This window comes from Balearica regulorum, chromosome 1 (genome assembly GCF_011004875.1).
Source record: "Balearica regulorum gibbericeps isolate bBalReg1 chromosome 1, bBalReg1.pri, whole genome shotgun sequence".
Lineage (NCBI taxonomy): Eukaryota > Metazoa > Chordata > Aves > Gruiformes > Gruidae > Balearica > Balearica regulorum.
In genome coordinates this window covers 150,801,212-150,828,986 of record NC_046184.1, presented here as the reverse complement: position 1 = coordinate 150,828,986, position 27,775 = coordinate 150,801,212, and the positions used below count along the sequence as shown (strand labels likewise).

The following is a 27,775-nucleotide window of genomic DNA, read 5'->3' as shown; positions in this document are numbered from 1 at the left end:
TAGCGACTGTGCCAATTCAGAAAATACCCAGAAGAATCAAGCTGTTCTTTATGAAACAAACTGCGGTTTCTTTCATGAACCTAAGAACTACAGTGAGATATTTAGGAAAGGCATATTTCCTTCAAATCAGGATAATACGGAAGTATTTACATACAGCCACAGGTAAAAGCACAGGGATCCAAGAGAGCCTACTTGCTTTCCCACCCTTCTCAAGCAGTCATTTAAGAGAGGTGATACAAGGTTTAATAACGTAGCCTTTATTGATGACACCGTAAAGCAGATGTTTTAAAGCAACTAATTTTTCATAAACAGGAAAGAAAATTTTACTTCCTATGATGTAATTACATAAAATCTGTTTGAGTCACTAATACAAAAAAAAAGTTAAAAAATGTTTGCATACTTCATAATGTAGTACCATCAAGAAGTCCTAAGTAACTGTGTTTTCTATAAGAAAGGGAAAATAAAACAGATTTGCATTGTCAGAAGTATAAACCATATAAGGAATTATGGTGATATAAGAAATTGTGATGATTTGTTAGCTCAGTTCTTGAGGATGGCTAAAGAAATAGATCCTAGCAGGATCAAACCTTGTGCATTTACACTCATAGGTGTAAAAGTAATATTGCCAGTTAATTGAAATACACATTTTCAGTATTGTTCTGAAAATTAACTAAGTCTAGAAGCTAAATTTTCTCAGGTGTTCACATTTGAAATAAAATACTTCTCACATCCTGTATAATTAAGGCAAAGTATGTTATCTTTTGAAAATACCTTGTATATAGTTTCTGCATAAAAATATGAAATAAAAAATAAAACTATATATATATTTAATGGAACACTGTTATGTATGGTCCAGCAGAATAAGGCACAAAAAGTAAATAGAATGCAAAAGCATATATAAAAGTTAATGTGTTATTTTGAGTGGAATATAGCAAAATTCAAGTAGTTCTGAGTATGCTTATTTCTTGCAGTAGGAATATATATTTTAGATAGGTATTTCATGCTAAGCCTGATGTACAAAGAATCATCATGTAAGCATAATCTATAAGTAGGTCATTTGTGCAGTGACTGTATTTCAAAATAAGATACTTTTCCAACCATCTGAAACAAGGCTCCTTTAATGAGAGGACTTGGCTTGAAATCCAAGCGTGTATTTTTCCATGAGGTGAAGTATGGTGGTTTCTTGCTCAAGTCACTTGACTTGGGCAAGCTTTGTGTGCATGCTTTATTTGAAGGTTAATACTTTCATTAATATAAATTATAATACATGCCCCTAAAGTTGGACACATTCGCACAGTTGTTTTTGCAGGTATTCACAAGCAAATTTTCTGTCTCTCTAAATTTCCGCAGAGTTCACTGTGCAGAATGGGCCATTTGCATCAGTTCAACTCATTATGAGGATTGGAAACCTTTCAGGTGAGCTGGTATTTAATTTAGTCTGTAATTATGGTCTGTTTATCAATAAATAAGCATACATGTACATGTATAAAGACCAGAGAATCTTAAGATATTTCAATTTGATAGAAGGCATACATCATCATTTGTTGCCTGACTGCAGCCTCAAAGCAGCCCCCCTCCCCGCCCCCAAGTAATACATAGAAGATTTTCACAAAGGAAGGGCAGAAGAAATCTTTACTTCCTTCCCAAAGTTTCAGCTAGTTTCTTCAGTCTTTTCTTCAACTCTAGAGGAAACTTTTCGTAACATTTTTTGCAGACAGGCTTCATATCAAACTCAACAAATTTATTCCTAAAATGACAAAGCAAAAACCAGACAAAGTTTTAGCAGCAGGGATAGTGAAAAAACAAATTTAAAAAGTATACTAATAAACATGCACGGGCAAAAAATTACAGCTGCAATTTATTTATATATATATATATATGAAGTTACTTTCACAAGGTTATACACTGTAGGCAGTAATTACAGTACTCCGTTGAGTGAGTTACGCAGTTTTTACCCCAATGTCCATATTTATTAACCATATCATTTAAAAAGCCTTTCAAACCTAACTGCAGAGCTAGACAGACCAAACATAAGATAACAGGATAAGAAATTAATATTTCAGGTTGCAGTTCTGTGAAAAATATTTTGGCTTTGATTGCCATAAATTCATGCAAAAACTTAAAATAGAAGCATCCTTAGCACTGACCAAAGAAGAAAGGAGCAGAGGTGGTGGTGAGAAGGAAAAAAAGTTTACAAACAGATTGGCTTTTTCTTTTTCTGCTTCTCTTTATCCTTTGCTTCACGTTCCCGTTTGGCAAGTCGTCGCTTAAATTCATCTGGCATTTTCTCATAACAGTGTTTGCAGACAGGTTTTAGATCAATTTCAACAAACTTATCCCTTTAGAGTTAAACACAGAAAAAATAAAGGACAGAAAAGGAGAAGAGTTAAGAAGACTAACTGAAGGAAGACCTGAACAGACAGCTGGAAGAGATGTAAATTAGTAAGTAGAGCAAAAGGAGGAAAGATGCACAGATTTTCTCAATGCTGCTTATATGTTTTTCATACTGTAGCAGTTACATGACAGCAACATCTACACTTTGAAGATAACCACTGATAGGTTTTGAAGGCATCAGACTTATTGATAAACTTACTTGAGTGTTAACTTCGTGTTGCAAGTTGAACAAGCGAAACAGTTCACACACCATGCCTTATTCAAAGCAGACACAACTAAAGCGATGGGGAAAAAAAGAAATCATTAGCATTACAGGGGAAAAAAACAGTATTAGGAAAATTTGAAGCTCACACATTCATGAGGCTTGAAGAACAGTCATTTGATTCTTGTATCAAGTATTAAGAACGGTAACAATAACGTGGCAATACTAGCAAGGCACATGTGAGTGTAGCGTAGCAGGACTGTGAAGCATCGATAGAGCTGTCTGTGAGGGTACACACAAATGTCTTCATCAGTTTTTTTCTGCCTCCTGTTGCCTCCTTCCACCTCATCTCATAGCATGCTGACCTCAGGCAACTGTTTTATGAGGCTGTGTTTCCAACTTTATCATGAGACTTTTTCTGCTGAAAAGCAATCCAGCAAGAAGTTTATGTTTTCATTCGGTTTCATTTCTCAGCTCCTGCTCAGGCTGCAGTGCCATCAACAGTAGCACTTGCCCGGCCAAAGAAAGTAACGTGAAGCCAGCAGTCAGGACACTGCTAGTAAATCAGCACTACCAAGGTGAAAAAATTGATGGACTCACGGGATACATTACTTGACCAAGACAAACTTGGATATATTTTTATTCTTTGCTTTGGAGAGAAAGTAACTATTTTCTCTTTGTTCTGTATCTCAACCTGTTTTCTGTTCTTCCTCTCTTTCAATATACTTTCCTTTTTCACTTTGCCAAAATTCGCTTCTCTTCTTAATCTAAGTTAGAGGATGCAGGGCAATGGTTTTCTCATAAAACAGCATTTTGTCAGCAACGAATAGGACCAGAGCATTGTTATGCAGAACTTTTTTTCCTGTACTGTGGGGCAAGCACATCCACGGAAGCATAGTTATTCCACCGCTTGCCAAAATAATACAAGTCAGATGGAAGTCTTCACTCCCAAGCAACCTCTGGAATACAGTCATAGACACCCTTGTGAAAAACTGCTGCCACAGATGTTTGCTTTGCCAGAGAGACAGACAGAGAGAGAACAATATTAGCTACTCAATCTGGCACAGCAGCATCAAATTTGTGTGCAGAAATGAAAGAAGAAATGTAATTGAAGACGCACATTGAAAATAAAGAAATTACTGCATTACACTATACTCCATTCAGTTCAGAGACCAAAGTATGGGTGTCAGATTATATGGTGAAAGGTTAGAAATGTGCAGAGATGTAGTTATCAGACAAGGCTGAATTTATTCATTCACCTCAAGTTCCAGTTCTGCTTATTCTAGTACAATTTTACTGAAGGACACTGTTTACTCCAAAGTGTTTTGGATTGTTGTTCTGCAGGTATAGCCCAGTCCAGAAAATGTGGGGAAAGCACCCCTCTGGAATGTAGGTCTCACCCTATAGTTACATGACTATAAACTAATTTATGTCTCTTTTTAAACACTAGAGGCTACCTCCCACTTTGCTAATGGCTTTGGCTTAAGTGAGGCTAACACTGGTATTATAGAATTTACTTCAGGCAGGGGTAAATAGGCACATAATAATGTTGCATTATTTCAAGTAGAATAATTTGCTTTTTGACATATTATCATAGCTGGTTGTCCAAAACACTTCCCCTCCCCCCCCCAAAAAAAACCCCAAACTTAAAACATTTGCTTCCAGTTCTGCCTTTATAGGACACAATTTTCCAAATACTATCTTTCCTGGTTTTGTGACATTATCATCAGCCTAGATTTTCAAAAGACAGGTGCCTGTGATAGATAGGTAAGTATCTCTAGGAACCAAACTGAAATAATGGAAACTAGGCACTTAAAAAAAATCCCTTAGAGTACCCACCACGTCTTTCAATATCTAAATACTTTTTTCAAATTTGGCTCATGATCCCTAAATGTGTTTGAGGAGATGCCTGTGTGGTCATCCTCGCCCTTGCATGTGTTATTTGCATGTTACTAAAGGGTATCCGCTTGATCACAGTTCTCTTCAGTCACTGGGGGATCTTCCACACCATCATGAAATACTCACTGTAAAGTTTTCTTATCATTTGTTCTCTGACTAATCAGCTCTAACCTAATTTCTGGCTGGTTTTGTTTTAATGAGAACAATCAAAGATTCAACGGGGGGCTGCTTTCCCCTTACTTCCACTTTTAAAGAGAACTTCCATCAGAAAGGAACATTAAAGAAACAGAAAAGTGCTTACCATCTCCTTCAATCACACGGTTGCAATGGAAACAAACATCACCGAATAGCTGAAGAGGAAAGAGAAGTAACAAATTTTTAATGTAATGATTTTATTGAGGGTAACTTCTCAAACTAACAAAATAACTATATTTCAGCTGATGGGCACAATAGCTTTCCTATTTATTTCAGTAAAATAAAGAGAATGCTAGCAAGTCTGGTCTGGTTTTCCAAGTATATTTTGCATCATGTCATCACAAAAAGTCTATTATTATAAAAATACAATTAAATATATAAATATATAAGTTAATACTTAAAAATATGTAATTTATAATATAAATTATTTAGAATATTTTTATATAAATATATAAATATAAAAGTCTAATATTATAAATTAAAGATGAAAACGTTTGTTTACATCTGTTTGATCCTCTGTAAATAAGATTTTGTCTTGTTTTAACATTTCTCTAATCCTGAACATTTGAAATACAGCAGTTGGTGTCACACACACGTCGTTACTAATTAACCAATTTAACATTTGGACTTACATGCATGACTAGAACAACATATGGCTATTTCTGGCAAAAATGGTAAGGAAATGTTATTTTTATTTAAAAAAAAAAAAAAAAACAGGAAAAATTTAGGCCAAAAATTATTCATTCTATTTCCAGGCTTAACATTTGTCCATAATATAACAATTAAGAAATGCCCCCAAATTAACGTGTTTTTTCCAACTGTAGTTAACTTAGTAAAAGACATCCACTCTACATACAGCTCCTGTCTGGTGGATGTACTTGCCCCATCATGGCGGCAACACTATTACTACTAATGTCATGGCATTTATTGCCCTCAAGTACGCCAGCAACATTTCCATCATCTGCCCTTCATTGCTGACAAATTAAGAATCAATCTGTAATTAGCAGATGCCTTACAACTCCCAAACGTAACCCCTACTCTTGTACTTATACAAGCGAAGAGGTGGACGTGACATAACGCAGATAGCTGCCAAATAAAAAAGGTCTGTCTATACATTGTGGTGCTGGACTACACAATCAAGGGAGCGTGGAGACAGATGGTACCATGGTATATAACTCCTATATAAATGCAAATGGTCACTAGGTGGTGTCCTCTAACAAATTTAGTCTTCGCAGTCTTCAGCAACCTCATGAATGAGCGGAGTGATGTGGTGTATGTTAACGCAGTCATCTTAGAGTAGCAGCTGTAGGAAAAACCATGCTACTCACTAAGGCCTTGTCCACAGCTACCAAGTGGCAAATCTTCTTTAACTTCTTGGAAAAGATTGGGTGTCATTAGGTGCTCTGATATCACAGACATATAAAAACTTATAACAGCTCTACCTAAGTACCACTAAGCTTGAAGAACAACTGGATACTCATTGCCCCAGCTAGACTTTGTGAAATAGGTGCAGTTTTCTTTCTCAATACCAGGCCGATGGATAGAGAAACCCGTATAAATTAACTGCAACAAAATATCTGCTACTTGGCATTACACCCACAGGTGCTGAAAAGAAACCAGAAGAATGCCCATGGTTTTCCATCTCTAGCTAATAAAACTGATTTGTGAGTTTACCAGTTAACACCATTTTTAAATATATGCAACCTTACCTGGTTGTAGTGGGTTTCACAATATGCTAAGCCTTTTCTCTCATAATGACGATGACCCAGGAATGGCTTTTCACATTTTGCACAAACAAAATGCTACAAAGAAAAAGACATTTTTAAATTTTTTATTACTTGGAAATAATGGTATTTTTTTGGAAAGCAAACCAACCAAGCCCAGTACTGTACATAACTCAAGTCTACTGAGCTAGCTGTGCCATCTTGAAAAGGAGAGTTGAAACTTTTTTGTTTCTACATTTAGACCACTAAAATAAAGTTACTTTTAATATCGTCAACATTTCAATCCAAAAGTTTAAAAAAAAAATCAAGCAAAGAGATTCTGATATGTTATCAATGAACATAATGAAGAGATATTAAATAATGTGCGCCATCATTACACTCTTGTGAAGAAAGCATTTGCTGGACATTTTGAAAACAACAAAAGGAATAAACTGTTCATCTTCCTAACTTAAATGGAAGATGTGGAACTAAATCTTGTACATGACCTTGAAGTAAGAACTCTACGTGGAAGGTAACTATGGGAGACATAAGGGTATTATGATGCTCAGTAATATTATGGATGCCACAGAATTTTACTGCCTTTCCACATGTACCACTTTGCACTCTGAAATTTTCTTTTGTAAGGACATCACAGTGCTTCCTTTGATTACTGATTTTAGTTTCACAGTCATAGCTCTCTATAAGGTAGGAAGTAACTCCTATTTCACAGTGGAAGACCAGCCACAAGAAGGTTGAAGATGGGATTAGGAGAAGGCATTTACTAATCATTGCTGCATACTTTGCTAATCCTTTTATTGAAATTGATCAGCAAAATCCCAGATAAGTATGTTAATGTTTACATTTGTAAAAGACAACGTATCATCTGATGTTTACCTCCACATGCCATTGTTTGCCCATAGCATTCACCACACGGCCTTCAATTGGTCTTCTACATGCCCCACAGATGGGGACACCCATTTTGTCATGGCAGGGTAAGCAGTATAATTCTCCCTTCAACTCACGAGCATCAGCAGTAAGTTCCTTCCTGTTCAAAAGTGAATGAATTGAGAGCATGAATAAAGGCACTGAACAATGTCAACTCGTGAGAGTTTCTGAAAAGAAAAAAATAATTTTTAGCATTTGTTTTAGCAATTGTTTTTGTACTACTGTAATGCAGCAGCATCAAATACGACATAGTTTAACATAGTTCAAGACTAATCACAGTAAACTGAGAACAAGCTGCTAAGCGAGATGATATACTAAGTCTCTCTGAGAGCAGCCACTGAGCCATTGTCTTTCTGCTTTCTGGCTATGTAGCACAAATGTGTGTGTGCAAGCTGTAGACATGTTTGGTTTATATTCTGGCATTCTTATCACCAGTTTATTTTAGATTTGCATAACTGAAAGTGAAATGTGTTCTCCTGTTGTATCAAACTTCAGAGAAAGAAAACTACGGACTCAGAGGAGCTAGCGAGGTTTATTCATTGCCAATTGCAGAATCTCATATACTCTACTTTTTAGTAATTTGCATGGTTAGAGTACTGAGAACAGCTAAACTTTAAATGTGACTGTACTCACTAATGCTCTCAACTGGTTGCCACTGACACAATACTGCATGTTGGTATTCAAATCAGCCTTTGCTATGGCACTGAAATGATAGTTTCCTTTGCACCAGAAATAAACAACAAATAATCCATGCTCTATCCTGCAATGCCCTCTAATCTGTGTATCAGTGCAGGATGTAGAAATGTGCAGCTACAGGTACTACAATTGCAGAAGCTGGTAAGATGAGGTGGGAGAAAGCTTCTAAGAAAAAGATAGGCTTTAAAAAGGAGTGAACAAAGTTTGCATGCCACTCAACCAAAAAAGAAATAACATAGGCAAGATGGTAATACAAGCAGCCAATGGGACCACTTTTCTTCCTCTCGGTAGCAGAATAACAAGCTACCATATCACTGCTACAGGAACCATTATCTGTGTCCATACTTCATATTTTGTAAGGCACCACCTTGTCCTGCAGAGTCCAACCTTTCTTTACTCCCCGACACGTCAGTTGTTGTTTGAACTCAAGGTTCAACTCCACCATCCCAAAAGCAGTAACACACATCTGGCTGCAAGGCGCCCAAACCCCACCCCTCTTGCCAGTTGTACAGGAAAGGTTTTCACTTTAAGATATAAATCGATGAAGCAAATAAACCCAGCATTTTCCAGTTTTCCTTTGCAGAACTCAAGTTACCCGCAGTTTGCACAGTTGAAATGATCAGGGTGATAAGGATCATTTTTGAATATGAGCGGCTGTTCGTCGATAATGGCATGACACTTCTGGCAGACGTACTTTCCCAGGCCTCTGGCTTTTTCCCTGTTATGGCAAGGACGGCAGAGATGTCTGAAACCATTAAAAAAAGAAGTAAGTACTGGTACCAGGTACTACAGTGCAAAATATAAACCAAAAGTGTATTAGAACCTCATTTCAATCAGCCTTTTTTTGGAGAGAAGACAGTCTTTAAGACAATTCCCTTGTTAGGCAAACCAAGTTCAGAAGAGGGAGGGCTATCATTTTTTTTCTGTCACCACAGGGATATAATTTCTTCAGCTCATTTGAGTTTAAGCTGTGTTGAAATACAGAAAACAATGTTTGTGATAGATTCTCATTGCTGAATGCGTTACTCTCAAAATCTTAAAAATTTAGATTGGAAGCTGCATGACCACACAGGTCCTAATTCTGTAAATAACTGTGTATACCATATTATACATATGAAGCCAATGGCCCTCGTATCCACTTGTAAAACATTCTTGTGATCACAGCTGGTAAAAATATCTTATTCTGTGAAGTGTCCCACTGAACTAAAAGCAATTATTAATAAATGAGGTGCTAAACTAGACCAAAATTGGAAACCCAAGTTGGAAAAAGAAAGTAAAAACTGGTATTAAAAAAAAATAAAGAAAATGTTTCTGTATCTGAATGTTTTCTCTTATTATGTATCACAATGGCCCCAAAAGGTTACCAGGTAGAGAACATGTTTGCTGAGAAATCTGGTGTTGAAGAAGGTAAACTGTTAATATTTTAAGTGTATATTTTAAGATACCCAATGTGATGCACTCTTAGGCCTCTTCCCCACAAAAGATGCTTCAGTTGCTCCACCTCAGCTGGAAAGTTTCAGGAACCAAAACCTCTCAGTTCATTTTATTCATGATCAGTAACAGAAGGAAGGGTGAAGATCTACCTGCCAGCATTCTTGACAAATCCAATATCAGCCAATACTTGTTGGCAGATATCACAGCAGAAGCACTCTGGATGCCAGCTATTGTTCATAGCTTTAATAACACGACCAATAATGAACTCACCTGTAAGAAACGCAACACCAGGATGTAAAATACCATGCTAGACAAAGTTAAAGCAACCCACCACCAAATTGCTACAATGTCATCATCTTCTTCCTCCCTCCCCCCATCTGGTAGGATACATTGCTTTCAGTATCACAGTTTCGATTCTAAACTCTGGAATTTTGGGTTGTTTGGGGTTTTTTGCTATGGGTCAAAAGAAAACATCCTTGCTGATGGAGGACCTTCTGTTCTTTACATACAAGCCTTTATACATGCACACTTCACCTCTCTGCAATCATTCATTTTCAGTCCCTTCCTTGTTTTTACTTATCTGTTCTCAAGCTGTTAAGAAATATATGGAGTTCTTTATATAATAAAGCTTTCTTGTGTCCTAATCATCTTTCTCCTTCTTTTCTTTTAGAAGATGACAATTTTAACTTGCCATGTACATAGTAGTGATTTCTAGTCCACTAGAACCAACCCTCGAAGGGGCTCTATACTCAAAGCACAACAGAACTGAGCTTGGGTGGCTGCGGACCTCCTGCAAAAAAACTGCCATGGAGTCAAAAAGCAAAGCCGCAGTGATGCTGCAGAACAGTCAATCCAACACACACAACTTCTGACCTACCATGAGGAGTCCTGTCCTGCGAGGCATTAAAAAATTAGTGTAAGAACTACTGTTCTGCATGCACAGTGTGACTGTACTGCACAGGCAGTGGAGCCATGTCCACCACACGTGTGATTTAGTTGTTCTCTACGTGGATGTTGTAGCCAAGGCCCCTGAGCAGTGCAAAGGCTCTGCCTAAAATGCATTGAGAGCTCAGCTTCCCAGTGCTGCAGGAGACCGAGCCTTTGCTTTGGAGGATGCATAACTCAAACACATGCCAAAGGGGAGTGATTGGGCAGGTGACCGATGTGGACGACAACATCCAGCATGCGATTCTGTGGCATTCCCATGAAGTCATAGCTTTTCAAGAACAAAACCTGATGGACTCTAGAAGAGTCAGGAATGCTTGAGGCCTCATCTCTGACAACAGCCCCATCGACTTTGGCTATGCTTACTAAATCCAAGCAGTGGCAAAGCCCAGCTCTGCGCAGGACCTTGATGAGGTTTTAAGGGAGCCAGGGCAGGAGCAGTGGGAGCTGTGCCAGCTGGGCAGGAGAAATCATGGAGATAGGCAGCGTAGCTCCTCAGAAATCACCACCAACCCATTTGTTCCTCTTCTCCTGCTTGTTCACATCTGCAGCTTTAAATTCAAAGGTCCATAACATCTGCTTCCCTCTCCCTCAGTGTTCAACCCCTCCCTCCACATGGGGAAAGGCCTCACTGAGATAAGTGAAAGCCGTAGTGCCTTGCCAAGGTGCCGCAAAAACACAACAGCTCCCAGACCAGTTTAAGCAACACTCAAGTAATGACTTCCCAGCCCTGCCCGAGCACGATGTGTCACACATGGGAAAAAACCAAACATGCAAATGATTACAGTGCAGCAGACACGCAAGCATTTACATCAACAATGGCAAATAAAAAGCAGCCCTTGGTGTTAGGTAGGGTGGACATTAGAGTCTGAAACCTTAAAGGTATTTGTTGCAAAAATACGAGGGATCAGCTGACCATCATTTGATTATGACACTAGATGATGATGATTGTCCCCGCTTCTGTGGAGTAGGGCAACATGGGTGGGTTACAGTAATCAAAGCAGATGACAAAGACTCGTTGCAGGGTTTCAGCTGCATGAGAAGGGCCAATTATGAGCACATGCAGATGTATAGATATATATAATCAGGAGTCATGAACAGTATATGTAATCAAGAGTTCCTGAATGGTCTGTTCATTGGATCACTGGATCAACACCTAAACTACTCACTCAAATAATGCAAACTTTTTTTTTTTAATCCTACTGTTTGATGCCCTTTAGGAAAAGCAGCTCCCCAAAATCTCTGAAGTCTAGTTCAGTCTGGAAGTTCAGATGCTCAGCCGCATGGGGCCACCTCCCAGAGAAGATATACAAGGGTTGCACATCTTCCCCCAGCAATGTATGTTGACTTCCCATTTGTGATCGGTGTGCAGTGTTTCACCTCAATGTAAAACTTACCGCATTGATGGCAGCAAGGGGCAAAAAGCATTTGAAAATCATGTTCACAGTACTTCCTCCCTTCAAACTGCAAATGGAAAACAGGCCGAGCGTTAGAGGGATGAGGAGCATGCCCTTAACATAAATTCTGTAACACACCAGTTTGTTACCAGATGCAACTGGGTAGTAAAAGATGAGGGGCTGCACAAAAACAGTCAGACCATGTGCTAGGCATTAAATCTACCCACCTTAATTCAGCTACTAGTTAGCATGTAGTGTTAATAGCACAACATTCCTCTAACACTGCTGAGAATGTAAGGCATTTTCCATCAGCCATTTACATCGTGAGAGACATCTGAATTTGGACAGACTGCTGAAACTGATGCAACTGAGTGAATTCTGGGCAGGAAATTAGCTAACAAAAACCTTTCCTGGGAGGAAGCATTTTCCCTGAACTCATTTGATCTCTTCCCCACTCTACATTTCCTGCAAGAATGACCCAGGAAGCTGGAGGAAGTAAGTACGGAGGAGAAGGAACACCCAGGGCCAGAATTCTTTGCCATTTATGGAGCAATACAGCCAAAACATGAAGGGAAATAAGATTTTTCCTTCATGATGCTTATTTCACAAAATCACAGACTCATTTAGGTTGGAAAAGACCCTTAAGCTCATTGAATCCAAATTTTAAGTTCACTTAAAAGTTCAGTACATCAACCAGATGAAACAGAGAACCGATCTTAAGGGGTTTGGATTTGGATATGAATTTTCTCACAGCTTAGAGAAGTTCAGCTGCAGTTCAAGCTTGCATAGAAAAAAAACATATGGGAAAAAAAAAGTTCTGCAGCACTGCATTAGCAACTTAGCTGGGGAATATGTAAAAACATGTAGGCAAGTATGTCCTGAAATGAAGGGAAATGTTTAGATACCTTCAGGCACATCATTACTAGACACGCATGCCAACTAGCATGTCAAAACCAGACAGACTATATTAGGTATGCTATGAAATGTTTGGATTTGAATATCTCAGTTTAAAACACTGGAAAAAGGGGGATAGAGGGAAACCCCACTCCTTTCTTTTTACTGGGTCTCACACAAAACAAAGTGAAATAGCATAAAATATTATCCACAAGTTAACTTTTGGTGCATGGACAGAAAATATGGCAATGTGCTTCAGGATTACCTGTTTTATACTATGAAATTCCAAGGATCAAATACAATATAAGTAATAAGTAATAGTAATTACTTGTGCAATACACAGAGCCACTGGCAGGATGGGGATCTAATGAAACACTCTAGAAGTCACTGGATACTTCAGACTAGAAACTTATTTCCTGTGCCCAACCTGAATTGCACCTACTACGAACAGAAAGACACGTGCTCGATACAGGCTCTTTCAGAAGTCTCTGCTAGCAATTTATCAAGTGTTTTTCCAGTGTAATACTCTAAAACAGATGACCTTATTAATTGCAGCTTTTTAAAAAAAAAAAATTGAGAGACAGAAGGCTATTACTCTCTCAGAGAGTAATGGAAATCATTGGTTCATTGAGAATTCTGCTTGCTTTCTGCTGGCTAAAATCCTTTCTAAACTGAAAAAATCTGAAAGCTCCCTGTTTTATGTAAGCAGGTGGTGCAATGAGGGATGCACAGGTTTGCTTGGATTTCAGAGCCACAACATGTTGGTCTGGGTGGACCAAACAGGTTTTCTTCCCCTCTGGTTTGCGTCAGGCACATTGGTTACCAGTCTTGTTTGTATTTTCAACCTTCTCGGCTCATTTGTGCTGCCTTTTGTGGATGACCCAGCAGTTGACCCATCAGATAATGCCTTGAGCTTCTATAACAAATCATCATAGAATCATAGAATCATAGAACGCTTTGGGTTGGAAGGGACCTCAAAGACCATCTAGTTCCAACCCCCCTGCCATGGGCAGGGACACCCCCCACTAGACCATGTTGCCCAAAGCCCCATCCAGCCTGGCCTTGAACACTTCCAGGGAGGGGGCATCCACAGCTTCTCTGGGCAACCTGTTCCAGTGCCTCAGCACCCTCACAGTGAAGAATTTCTTTCTAACATCTAATCTAAGTCTACCCTCCTTCAGTTTAAAGCCATTACCCCTTGTCCTGTCACTACACTCCCTGATAAACAGTCCCTCACCAGCTTTCCTGGAGGCCCCTTCAGGTACTGGTAAGCTGCAATTAGATGTCCCTGAAGCCTTCTGTTCTCCAGGCTGAACAACCCCAACTCTCTCAGCCTGAGAGGTGCTCCATCCCTCTGATCAGCTTTGTGACCCTCCTCTGGACTCGCTCCAACAGCTCCATGTCTCTCCTGTACTGGGGCCCCCAGAGCTGGACGCAGTACTCCAGGTGGGGTCTCACAAGAGCGGAGTAGAGGGGCAGGATCACCTCCCTCGACCTGCTTGTCACACCTCTTTTGATGCAGCCCAGGATACAGTTGGATTTCCGGGCTGCAAGTGCACACTGCCAGCTCATGTTGAGCTTCTTGTCCACCAACACCCCCAAGTCCTTCTCCTTGGGGCTGCTTTCAATCCATTCCTCGCCCAGCCTATAGCTGTGCTTGGGATTGCGCCGACCCACATGCAGGACCTTGCACTTGGCCTTGTTGAACTTCATGCGGTTCACACAGGCCCACCTCTCCAGCCTGTCAAGGTCCCTCTGGATGGCATCCCTTCCCTCCAGCGTGTCGACCACACCACACAGCTTGGTGTCGTCGGCAAACTTGCTGAGGGTGCACTCGATCCCACTGTCCATGTCACTGACAAAGATGTTGAACAGTGCCCGTCCCAGTACCGACCCCTGAGGAACACCACTCGTCACCGTTCTCCACTTGGACATTGAGCCATTGACCACAACTCTTTGAGTGCGACCATCCAGCCAATTCCTTATTCACTAAGTGGCCCATCCATCGAATCCACGTCTCTCCAATTTAGAGACAAGGATGTTGTGCAGGACAGTGTCAAATGCTTTGCACAAGTCCAGGTAGATGACGTCAGTTGCCCTTCCCTTATCCACAGACGCTGTAACTCCATCATAGGCGGCCACCAAATTTGTCAGGCACGATTTGCCCTTAGGGAAGCCGTGTTGGCTGTCACCAATCACCTCCTTATTTTCCATGTGCCTGAGCATAGTCTCCAGGAGGGTCTGCTCCATGATCTTGCCAGGCACGGAGGTGAGACTGATCGGCCTGTAGTTCCCTGGGTCTTCCTTTTTTCCCTTCTTAAAAATGGGGGTTCTGCTTCCCTTTTTCCAGTCGGTGGGAACTTCGCCGGATTGCCAGGACTTCTCAAATATGATGGCGAGTGGCCTGGCCACTTCATCCGCCAGTTTTCTCAAGACCCGTGGATGCAACTCATCAGGCCCCATGGACTTGTGGACCTTCAGGTTCCTTAGATATTCTTGAACCCGATCTTCTCCTACAGTGGGTGGTTCTGCATTCTCCCAGTCCCTGCCTTCTGTGACCTGGGCAGTGTGGCTCAATCCCACAGCACATATTTTAAAAGAAAGGTCATTTGATCATAGTATGCTGGACGTCCATGCGTTAAATGGCTTTGCATAGAACATTTCGCCATGACATAACCTTCAGCTGATCGCGGTGGTTTTAGCTAACCTAGTGGGAAGACACACACAAAAACTGAGTCTTTGAAGACCCTTATTCTAAGACTCAGTTTCTGGTAAAGCCCATTTTAAGAAAACACTCCAGGTGCAACTGGAATAGAAACAAATCTGACAAGCGCATTGCAGCTGCACCTTCCTTTAATCTTCCTGTAGGTTACGGCAAACATCTTAGAAAAAACCTAAAACTGTAAGGAACTCCCTCTCATTTAGGAGACAAAAGCCACGTGCCATTCAATTTAATTTATTATTACTATTATTCCATAAAACCAACAACAATAATTGTAATAATAATAGTGATACAGATTCCCCAATTATAGCTCTTGTGTGTGCTCCATAAGGATTTTGCTGTATTATTTCTTCAATTGTGGGAAGCCCTTCCATCTCCCCCACCTCAGCATAGTGCAGAGCAGGTTGGGCACCTAAAAGTACACAGCAAGAGGCTCTTAACAAACAGCAGTGCCAGAGGTAGGATTCATCTCTCCTAACCTCCCCTGTCTGAAGGTGAGGTGTCCACAGTCCGCGGTGGGAGAGACAGGCAACCTGTAGCAGGGAGGAGCCATTCTTGGACCTGAGGGTAATGTGGGTTGGATGAGGCTTTGGACAACGTGGTCTAGTGGAAGGTGTCCCTGCCTGTAGGAGGGGGGTTGGAACTAGATGATCTTTAAGGTCCCTACCAAGCCAAACCATTCTATGATTCTATGATTCTATGAAATGCCTGCTGACTGATTACAGTGGGGCCAACCTGTCCCTCTGGGCACACCGCTGCCGAAGCTCTCCGTCTAAGCCACCTGTTCCGCTATTTCTACAAGACTCTGCTGCTATTTGTACAAGACCTGTTGTAAGACTCTGCAACAGCAGCTCTAGAGTATGCACGGCTTCTAGGCAGTGAAGTAAAAGTGGGCCAGAATTGCTACCACTTCGTGTCTGACGGCTGAGTGTGGTGAGTTTGGAAACTGCTGGCCTGTGCTTGTGCTAATTTCTGTTTATGTTGAGTGCATAAGAAAACATCAGAAAGATGTGGAAAAGCTTAGAAAAAATACCCTGGAAGTCCTTCTCTTTCCAGAATTGCTTCTTTTTAGACCAGCACAGTTGATCCCTATTGTCTCCCATAACATCCTCACAGGCAAGCTTAGGAAGTGTGGGTTGGATGGGTGGACAGTGAGTTGCGTTGAGAACTGGCTGCATGGCAGGGCCCAGAGGGTTGTGATAAGCAGCGCAGAGTCTAGTTGGAGTTAGTTGTGTAGCCTCAAGGACGTTAGCTCTGGCGCAGGGAGGGGACTGCTAATAGGAGTGGTCTCTGGGTGCAGGGTTGGTTTCTGCCATGGCCTGAGAGAAGAGGAACAGCACTGGGTTTGTCCTTGGGAGCCGGGTGGCAGAGGAGGCATCAGGGATGCTCAGCAGTTGTGCTCAGTGCACGGCCACCAAAGGCAGGGACACCCCCCCAGGCCTCCTGGGCACAGGGACTGCCTCAGGGCCAGCACCCCAAAGGCCTACCTTCCTCCGAAAGATGCTGGGGGGGGGGGGGGGGGGGGGCAGTGGGCAGGGCCACACATAAGGGGCCCCGTTACCCCCACATCACAGTGCCACCACCCGGCAATGCAGCAGTAACAATGCCCCGGGGCAGGAGACAAGGGGACATCTTCCCGTCTCCTGCTGCCAGCCTGCCCGGCTTGGCCATTGGGACAGACCTGGCCTGGGGCCAGCACCAAGACATCTGAGAGCAACTCCTTGAGAAGCCTGTGGAGTGACGTGGAGGGGGCTGTGGGAGGAAGAGTGGAGGCTGGATGAGGCTGCTGGAGCTTCTCCACTGCAAGGCCAGCTCCCGCTGGGGCCACCATGTTCAGAGCTCATCGGATGGAGGGAAATCCTTTTTTCAGCTGGCCAGAGCAAGGGAATGCCACCTTGAGGAGCACTGCAGAGCTCGCCATCCTCATCCCCTGTGGAGCCAGGGGCAGCAGCTGTAAGAAATGGGATGCACAGATGCGGCCAGGGGGCCAGTGCTTTGGAGCACCCACTGGTGTCCTGCCTGGCATGGGAAGGATTCTTGCCCCCAGGGTCGATCAGGCTGGGGGCCTTTTGCCACTGTGGCAAGCCCCAGAGGTGATGGCTCCAGGCTGAGGGAGAACAGGGCTTGGGCATCTCCTGGGAAGTGTGACCAGCCCATGGGATGAGGAGGCCGGTCTTGCTCACATGCTCAGGGAACAGCCCATCGACAGTTCTGGGGTCAGGAATTTTTCCCCAGGGCAGATTGGCACTGGTCCGTGGGGGTTTTTTGCCTTCCTCTGCAGCACTGGGCAGGACCATTTGTCAGTCAGGGCTCCTCTACTCCTTTTGGCTCGGTTACTGCCTGCTGCTCATGCACTACGAGATGGCCTCTTGTGCCCTGGAGAGCTGGGGGGAGGAAGGCTTTTTTTCCCACAGGGTGGGCTAGCAAGTGTTCCTGGGGGCTTTTTGCCTTCCTCTGCAGCTTTGAGCACAGCCCCTTGCTAGGGCTTCATTTTGGCCAGCTGCCTGCTGCTCATGCTCCACAAAGGCGGCCCTTGTGCCCTGCATCCTGGGGGGAGGAAGCTGTCGAGACTCCCAGGGTGGGCCTAAGGGTGGCCCCCGGTGGGCCTAAGGGTGGCCCCCGGGGGTTGCTGCTTGTCCTCTGGAGCACCGAGCACAGCCCCTTGTCAGGGCTCCTCTGGGCCCTTTCAGCGAGCTTCTTGCCTGCTGCTCTTGCACCGCCAAGGTGCCCCTTGTGCTCTGGCTCTCTCGGGCTCTCTTTCCCACTGCAAGTTTGTAGTGGGAGTGAGCTCTGCTCTTCCCTCAGCTCCATTTCCCCAGGGGTTCTTGCCTGAGCAAAACAGCTGGTGCTTGCAAGGGCTCCAGGCTTGCTGCACCATCCGGAGCTGCCGCTTTGTTTTCAGCTCTCCCTGCAGGCAAGACACGCGCAGGGCAGGCACAAGAGCGCCTGTCAGGTGTCCCTGGCCAAGCAGCACAGTAGAGCAAGTTTTGGAAGGCAGAAAATGTGCCTGTCATTGATAGGTCTCATACTCTGGGAAAGACACCACGGTACCACATCTTCTTCTTCCTCTTCTTTGTATTTTTTTGTGTGTGGTTGTTCCTGACCCTCATTCTTCAAGTTCTCCCTCTTCAGGACACAGGGACTGCTTGGCCTGTATTCCTGTGGCTCCGTGGCTTTCCTTTGCCAGACTGCAAGGGATCTTTTCTCAAGCTAAACTGCAGGACATGTCAGCCTTGTCCAGGCTACACGTGTGCATTGTGTTCACGGTTGAGAGCATTGGCTCTGAAAATGATTCCAAAAAGTCAAATAAAAATAAAATCCTGTTGCCACTTGTAACCTTTCTGATTTATCTCCTTGAAAGTGTTTTTGGAGCTGACAACCCCCCAGCTATTCAGACACGTAACAGTCTCATCGTTACTTGCCTTGTGGTGAGCGCAGAGAAGAGATGAGTTCTGCTACATCATGCCTAGAGTTGTGCATGACAAGGTATGACCTAGGCTTGAGGGCTCCACGCAGAAGAGCAGCTCTCTGCAGCGCAGGTGCCAGGCCCATCCAGGAGAGAGGGGCAGAGACAGGCACAGCTACAAGATGGCTCAGGCAGGGCCTGAAGGCCCCAGGCTGAGCTGAGACACATCCCCGGGGCCCTTGGCAGGAGACGGTGTGGGTGAGGGTCCCAGGGGAGGCTGGTGCCAGCCATCGAGGCCTATGAGCACCCCCAGGACCCTGACAGAAGGAGACCTGCCCTGCTCATATGTTCTCCTGTAGACATTGAGGGTTGGCCACTTTGGAGACTGCGCATTGGGCCAGATGGACCTTCCCTCTGAGGGAGTGAGGGAGGGACAGAGTACTCTTCTTCTCAGGCTCTTTGTTCTGTTTTGGAAAGGGAAACAGCTCAGGCATTTCTAAAAATGAGTACGAGGAGAAAAGAAAAAAGCAAACATCACAGGGAAATGAGCAGGTCTTGCTCACCTCAGCAAGATTTGAGACCATTTACTGAGGAGTACAGTGACAATGGCAGGACCAGCTGGGTGGATGGAGAAGGAGCAGTGCATGTTGTCCCCCTTGACTTCAGCAAGGCTTCTGACACCGTCTCCCATAACATCCTCACAGGCAAGCTTAGGAAGTGTGGGTTGGATGGGTGGACAGTGAGGTGGGCTGAGAACTGGCTGCATGGCAGGGCCCAGAGGGTTGTGATAAGCCGCGCAGAGTCCACTTGGAGGCCGGTAGCTGGCAGGGTGCCCCAGGGGTCAGGGCTGGGTCCGGTCTTGTTCAACATATTCATCAATGACCTGGATGAGGGGACAGAGCGTACCCCCAGCAAGTTTGCTGATGATACAAAACTGGGAGGAGTGGCCGACACAGCAGAAGGGCAAGTATAGGGTCCTGCACCTAGGGAGGACTAACCCCAAGCACCAGTACAGGTTAGGGGTTGACCTGCATGGGAGCAGCACTGCGGAGAAGGACCTGGGAGTCCTGGTGGACAACAAGCTCTCCATGAGCCAGCAGCGTGCCCTCATGGCCAAGAAGGCCATTGGTATCCTGGGGTGCATTCAGAAGAACATGGCCAGCAGGTCGAGGGAGGTTATCCTCCCCCTTTCCTCTGCCCTGGTGAGGCCACATCTGGAGTCCTGTGTCAAGTTCTGGGCTCCCCAGTTCAAGAGAGACAGGGAACTACTGGAGAGAGTCCAGCATAGGGCTACAGAGGTGATGAGGGGACTTGAACATCTCTCGTATGAGGAAAGGCTGAGAGAGCTGGGTCTGTTTAGCCTGGAGAAGAGAAGACTGAGAGGGGATCTGATCAATGCTTATAAATATCTAAAGGGCAGGTGTCAAGAGGATGGGGCCAGACTCTTCTCAGTGGTGCTCAGTGAGAGGACAAGGGGCAATGGGCACAAACTGGGACACAGGAAGTTCCATCTCAACATGAGGAACAACTTCTTCACTCTGAGGATGACAGAGCACTGGAACAGGCTGCCCAAAGAGGAGGTGGAGTCTCCTTCTCTGGAGATACTCAAAACTAGCTTGGACGTGATCCTGTACAACTTGCTCTGGGTGATCCTGCTCTAGCATGGGGGTTGGACACGACGATCTCCAGAGGTCCCTATGAACCCCTACCACTCTGTGATTCTGTGATTGCTATGCTGTGCAAACTCTCAGCTGCAGAGGGGCACTGCTCTGCCATGGCACCGCTTGTGCCTGCAAGTGTCTCAGCTCCGGTGCCAGACCATGGTGAGCTGTGCTGACTGGGGTCCCTGCAGGCAGCCCAGAGACATGTCCCACAGTGCAGACCTGCATCAGCATTTCTTCCTGCATGGCCAAACCATTTCAGCCCCACCCCCGCCCAGTGGAGCAGAGCGTGAAAGCTTATCACAGCAGTGTTTGACGGCAAATGTGATAAGCAGTTTAATGACTAACTGGGGGAACTCAGCAAGGCTTGTGAAAGGCAGGGAAAGAATATTTGACTTCCCGATTGCTAAGAGCTGGAAATCATTTCCAAGAAACACTAGCTTAGCTAAACCAGGCACAGAATAAGCATAAACTCATGCTGGGTGAACAACAATGCCTGTGTTTATGTACAGGGAACCTGCTCAGAAAAACACATTACATGACCACACCTCCAAACGCATCCATCTTCTTAAAGAGTGCATTAAATGAGTCAGAGGAAGATACCCTTTCTGCCCGTCTTCTCTAGTCACTTTTTCTTGACAATGATACAGATCATTTCAAGTCATCAGAGCACTGTCAGCCATCTCCTGAGCAGTGGCCAACCTAAGCCCATCCTCTACGTGCTTAGGGCTGTTCCTCCCTCTCCCCGAAATGCTGTCACCCAGTACGTTCCCAACACTCGTGCCATGGTGCCGAATGAAAGAAGAGTAAGCTGTGCCCTTGTCCACCCTTCTTCCCAAGCAGCACCATTAAGAAATGTGCGGAGGTTTCCACTGCAATCATCTCATTGACCACTTCAGTGCTAAGTGAGAGCCGTTCTGGCAGCATGGAAAACATGTGGACACTCTAAAGGGTGCAGAGACAGAGGAGAAGGCCCTATCAAAGATTTCCCAGCTGAAACAGCCCCAAAGGCACAAGGGCTGGGTCAGCATGGATATCTCTCCACTGTCCAGAAGATTCCCAGGGCAGGCCAGTATAGATGGGGGAGGAAGGCTGGGTAAGATTTATGAGCCGTCACCTGAAGGCTGTCAGAGGCCTTAAACACACCCAAAAGTACCTCTCTTCAACAGCAGCACACAGACTTGCGGGGGCGCAGAGAAACTGCAAAGACACTGTAATGGCTAGAGGCAGAAGGGTGACCTGAAGTTCAAACCACACACAAGTCTTTAGGTATTCATTTAATCCTCATCGCAATTATTTTGCCTCTATAGTAGCTGTGGCAAAAAAGTGTCTATTCTTAATTGAAACTTTCCATTTTCCATGTCACATTTCTCAAGAACAAAGCATCTACCCAGCCTGAAAAAAACCTCCTAGCAACATTAACCAAAACATGTTTAGCACATGGGGCTAGTTTCATTCCCAGGACACTCTATTGACACTCACATCTGACTCACTGTCTTTAACAGGGAGCATCGCTTTACAGTAAGACAGTGCTCAAACACCAACCATAACTAATATGATGAAAGCTGGAGAGGGACTGTTTACAAGGGCATGTAGTGACAGGACAAAGGGTAATGGCTTTAAACTGAAAGAGGGTAGACTTAGATTCGATATTAGGAAGAAATTCTCTACTGTGAGGGTGGTGAGGCACTGGCACAGGTTGCCCAGAGAAGCTGTGGATTCCCCCTCCCTGGAAGTGTTCAAGGCCAGGTTGGATGGGGCTTTGGGCAACCTGGTCTAGTGGAGGGTGTCCCTGCCCATGGCAGGGGGGTTGGAACTAGATGGTCTTTAAGGTTCCTTCCAACCCAAACCATTCTGTGATTCTATGAATGTTATCAAGGTAGCAATAGGAAACAAAATGCCTACATCCAGTATATCTAAACACCACCAGGATACTTGCCCCTGCCAAGGACATTCAGATATGGCCATCCCGTGAGCAACAGAGATGTTGTAATATTCCTGGACTAGGTGCAAACATGAGAGTCCCTTTCCATTGGGGTCCTCCTCCATCCCCTAGGAGATGCAGCTGCCTAGAACGGGTTTTCTCAAACTTTATCTCAAACAAAGGACCATTCCACTTTCTGAAAGAGTCCCTGGATTGTCCCACTGTTTTTTGAGTCAGAAAAAGGATGAATAAAGTACTCATTAGTTAGAGAAAATACTTTATTATCACAATTACAAATATTTTAGTTTCAAAACATTCATATTACTTTACATTTGCCTCAGGTCTTAACACGTCACGATGGACTCCCTACCATGCCTGCAAGCAGGCAGTAGCTCAGTATGTATTAAGAATTGCAACATGTAAGTATCTAGGGGGTGTTTTGGTTTGGTTTTTCTAATTGCTACTGCCTTGCAGCTCACCTTTTGATGTCTTACCGAACACTACTAGCTCATTTACCACAATTTGTGCAACAGTATCCCTACAGCACTGAAAAGTCTTTTGATCCTGAAACAAGGTGAGAGAAAGCAAACCCCCGGAATCCCCTTTGCCAGTCTCTTTTCCAATCCACACTCCTCCCTCAGCCTCTCCTCGTCAACATGGTTCTGTAAAATTAGAAATACTACCGTGGGAGATAAACTGTTGTGCTCTTGCCACTGCATGTGAGAGCACAGCATTGTGCTTTTAACACACTGCCTACCTTCCTTTTCAGATCACAGTATGACATAAATCCTTTAACCGCTACAGTCAGTTGGACTACAAGCTACTTGAGCGGGATCTTATCTCTCAGACAATAATTCCCTGTCTCACATCATCTACCCTTCCTTATACCGGTCACTTGATATTTTATGAACTAGTCTAAAGGTTTCGCTAAAGCCACTTTGTACCTGAGATAGCTAAGCCACATCCTGAATCCCCATAATAGGGGAAGGCAAAAGAAAATGACACCGATATCAAAATACCCATCCAAGCTGAGGGCAATCTACCTGGGGCTGAAAAATATGACTGAGAGCAGGTTTTAACCCTTGAAAGCATGTAAGAACTGTTAATTTTGAATGCTCCAGCTTGTTACACCTAGAGTTGACCCTGCATAGGCCCTGTTTGATTTGGGCTGCCAGCACACCCTGACCTCAGCATGCTGACTTACAGGTCATCTCTACAAGCAACTTTTCACATGCCGTGCTGGTCTCGCTCAACGCAGCAATAAACCTCCTACAGACTGCAGGATGCTGGGGTTCCCTTCTATTTGATTGTTCTCCTCTAAGAAGTATGCTTTCTCTGTATTCTGGTATGATATATAGGCTGTCTTCACATATTTCAGGGAAAAAAGTCTGCACTCAGAGAGAAATCTCCAGCAGTTCTCTTCTCAGCTCTGATAACTTGAGACTTCACATTTAAACAAGGTTGCACACATTGATTCCTCCACATTGGCACAGAAACATTTCTTCTTTTTTCTCTCTCTATTTGGCATATCCTTTTGGAGCCCAGTTCTTGCCACGGAACTTTCTAAGGTACCGATCTGCCTGTAGTTACTTCTCGTATGAGAAGGAAGGCAAAAAGCAAAGGCTGGGGGTGAGATGGGGGCTTACCTCGTAAAAGAGCCCTTCGGGGAACTGCTGAAAGCACTGGGCGCAGACGAAGCACTGCTCGTGGTACAGCTCACCGTTGCTGTTGACGATTTTCTCAGCAGGGGCAAAGCCGCCTCTGCAGCGCTCGCAGATGGCATTTGCAAGTGCGTTCGCCATGTTGCTGTCATAAAAGACAAAAGAAACAGAAAGAAAATCAGCCCAAACAGGCAACACCACTGGTTAGGGGGTCTTTTTTTTTTTCCCAAAGCCAACAGCATCAACCTAATGCTAGGCTGCTCAGCACAAGTTTTTCAATGGACTTAATGACCTGTGGCATCCCCTCAGACATGAAACTGCCATTTCCCCTTGCTCCCAAACTCTTTAGGAACAAAACCCCTGCAACGCATTCTAATAACTCTTAATTCAAAAAACTAAACAGAAACATCGTTACTACAGATACATTTACAGGCTTTTTATGATGAGAAAAGGCAGGTAATTCAAAGTAGTAGTATAAAAATGATGAAGTACATTACAATTACAGAAAACAAGGGCAAATATTAACAGTGATTGAGGTCTGGCATCACAGAGGAAAACATAAATGATAATTTCAAAATAATTCCTAATTCTAAAATATATGTAACAGCATTGGTTCAAAAGCTCTAAATAAGCAATGTGAAAGAGTGTATGGTATCTAGTCTGGTAGATATAACTAAAAACCAGAGCAGGTAAATAATTATTCCTTATATAAGCTTCACATAGCTTGAAATAATTTTACAAATTTAGTTTGAAGTCATGGGATTTTTGGTTGGTTTGTTACAGTTCATCTCAGGGAGATCAGCTCACGGTGTGCCGGTGTCGGTCCAGGGCCAAGGAGGAGGATGGGAATGCTCTGGCTGCCGACCCACACACAGGCCAACACAAGCTTGCAAACCCATGCCAGGGATAAAAACAAACCAAACCAACAAAACAAAACAAAAAAATCCCTCAAATAGCAACCTTGGTTGCTTCTCAAAGGCACATGACCATAAAATGACAGTGTGGTAGCTGCAAAATGTCAGTAGAATTACCTACTTCACTAGGATCATGTCCACACTGTACAGCTGTGTTTCAGCTAATTAAGGCCAGAGAAAAGCTCATTTGATTTTTCCTTTGCAAGCATTTTCTTAGTCACATCTAGACTCTCAAAGCTGCGCCTTTCAGGATCACCTCTCTAATACCATTTGATAGCAGAGAGCAAATACAGGGCAACGGTCTAGTTTCATTACAATCTGACCACAGCTGACAAAACCACTGACTCAAACGTCTATCTGGAAGCTTATCAAACAACTGACATTATTTTAAACACACGTGCAGGCATGCACACATTTTAATACAGCTATCATGCTGCGCCTGTAAGTGCAGAGCTCTTAGTCCTCTGCAAGATGCCAAGCCTTTCCCTCCAAGGGGGTAAGACCCTTTGGCTCCCAGGTCCAACAGGAACTGAATTCATTCCTTGCACAGCATCTGAGGGAACAAGCAAACACCTAGCACGTGGTTCAAAAAGGAATGTGCTTTATCTATTTCTTACACTGTCTCACAGAAGAGCCCTACACAAGGTCACATCTGATCAGCTATTATTAGCTGGCTTTTATTTTTTTCCCTCTCTAGAGATCTTTGCAGAAGAGGAAAACAGGAACTGCTACCCAAATATTCACCGCCCTCCCAGTGAAACAACGAGTGGGCAAATGTCACAAAGAGATCAGATGGAGAATGGTCTATCCTATACATCCCATACATAACAGACAAGCCTACAGATGAACTGCAGCGATTATAGGTATAAACTGTGGTGAACTATAAAGCTTGCTGCTGGTCTCCATGGATTGTGTATGTTTTCTGTGTGGGAATACCTCAGTCACTTCACCCATCCTCATCAATCTAAATGAAGCATAATCACGACAGAAACCAGGGTGTTCATCATCACCTCAACAGTTCTCGAGCATTAAGGATGTTAAACTTAAAAAATTATTTAAGTGCTGTCAGACACAAAGTATAATGCAAGCAATAATATGAAACAAAGTTCAAAAACAACTGAAAGCATAAAGTTTTCCTCCTTAGTATGCAAAACTACTTCACTTTGATTTGAAGCTCATAGATGTAAAACCAGAGATATACGTAATACTTCTGCATTAGTGAAGCAGTTTATCCGTTTGCCCAAAATAATAGGCAAACAATCTGAAGTCAGACAGACTACTTAACAAATTACAGCCCCGTTTCAAATGCTAATAGACCTTTCTCACACAGTTAATGATGAAGTTTAAAGCAACAGCTCAAATTTTACTTGATGATTACAACTGGCAACGTATCAAGCAGAACAGTGGCAAAGGTTGCATTAGAGAATGGCTTGCACAGCCTGCCCGGAGCTCAGATAATAAAATACATATGTACAGTACACCTATAATGTCACTGTAGTTACACCCCGAAGCCGAACAAAACAAACTTACAATTTTGCATAAAAGTCACAAAACTCTTTGTAGAGTTTTATGTCACTGTGTCTACGTTGCAATTTTGACACCGGTTTCTCGCCTTCGTTTCCTGCAGAGTTGTGAGCATCAGGAGCGACCTTGTATGCAACCTCTTCATCCTCTCGGATGGGGTAAGGGTGAGCTCTGCGCTGGAAGTCCATCTCTCTCTAATGGCTTTCCTGGGTGTATATATTCTACGCTTATACTGCAAAGAAGCTGTAGGCAAAGTCTGCGAAACAATATGCTGGACTTCCCCTCGTTCCCAGCAAAGTGATTTACTTTCACAGTTCCCTGTCATGTAGCTGGAGCTGCTCAGCGCCCTGCTAGAGCTTCAAGTTAAAAGTTCAGCGGTGGGGAGGCGAGCCCGTCACGCTGTGATTTACTGACGCTGGCTGCAAGTGGAGGAGCACATTCCCCTGCCAGGCCCTTATGCAAACTTGGATGCTAGAAAGGAGCTTCGCTGCTGGCTGCTGATAGAAGCCACCCAAGAGAGCTGTGGTGTGAGTAACCTACGGGAGCAAATATGTTCACCACCAAACTTGTCTGCAGCTACTTTCTATTGTGTGTGTGTGGGGAGGTGTGGAGGTAGAGTCCAATAATATTTTATCATGGGCAAACCAGCAGTGGAAAGCATGAAGAGAAGATTTCTCTCATTAGGTAAATATTGCTTTAATGCTACAGAATATTAATTACATTGTAAAAATGGTCTTTAATGTTCCACTTGTTTCTTCTAAGTCCTACGTGCTGAATTTATCTATAGCATCTTTCTTGTGGTCAGCACTTCAGAGAAGGGGTAGGTACAGATGGATAGTTGGGTTTCTGTTGTGCTTCACAGGCCATTAACCGAACTGCCAGGTATGCTATAACAGGCAATATATGAAGGAAGAAAACTGAAGCTTCATTTCCAGTCATGTGCTGCGTTTAGAACAATTATCTAACATAAGAACACTTCATAGGTTTGAAAGCTGAAGTAATTTACTGTGGATATTAGGGAACTGAGAGAGCAAGACCAGGAAGAAAGAATAAAAATTAATTATTCCTTCACCACAGAATGCTCTCCTAATGTTGCAATTATTTCATGGTTACATTCTATTTTAAAAAAGTGTTGTGCACTGCTTTCTAGGGAAGGCAGGGTTGATTAGCTGCAGATCTGCAGCTAATAATTGCACCCCTGCAAGCTCTACTTGCTTGAAGCGCAGCAGCAGATGTCGGATACTCAGCTTCCAGTCCTC

General features: G+C 43.6%; 1 protein-coding gene across 7 annotated transcripts in view; it reads right to left on the bottom strand.

Moving 5' to 3' along the window:
- Window positions 1-236: 236 nt before the first annotated feature.
- The window catches only part of LIMS1 (LIM zinc finger domain containing 1), an 82,317-nt gene continuing 54,778 nt past the window's right edge, over window positions 237-27,775 (bottom strand). For 5 of the 7 annotated variants that reach the window (XM_075739304.1, XM_075739297.1, XM_075739312.1 and 2 more), the window contains exons 2-10: window positions 24,064-24,223; window positions 11,811-11,877; window positions 9,618-9,738; window positions 8,630-8,779; window positions 7,288-7,438; window positions 6,400-6,492; window positions 4,797-4,845; window positions 2,594-2,669; window positions 237-1,747 (exon numbers count right to left, since the gene is read on the bottom strand). In XM_075739304.1, coding sequence (XP_075595419.1) covers window positions 1,633-1,747; window positions 2,594-2,669; window positions 4,797-4,845; window positions 6,400-6,492; window positions 7,288-7,438; window positions 8,630-8,779; window positions 9,618-9,738; window positions 11,811-11,877; window positions 24,064-24,223 — 982 coding nt within the window. In that variant the 3' untranslated portion in view covers window positions 237-1,632. Of the gene's footprint in view, window positions 1,748-2,146; window positions 2,340-2,593; window positions 2,670-4,796; window positions 4,846-6,399; window positions 6,493-7,287; window positions 7,439-8,629; window positions 8,780-9,617; window positions 9,739-11,810; window positions 11,878-24,063; window positions 24,224-26,522; window positions 26,939-27,775 lie in introns of those variants that run through there. The other 2 variants (XM_075739280.1, XM_075739328.1) reach the window with 2 other exon arrangements.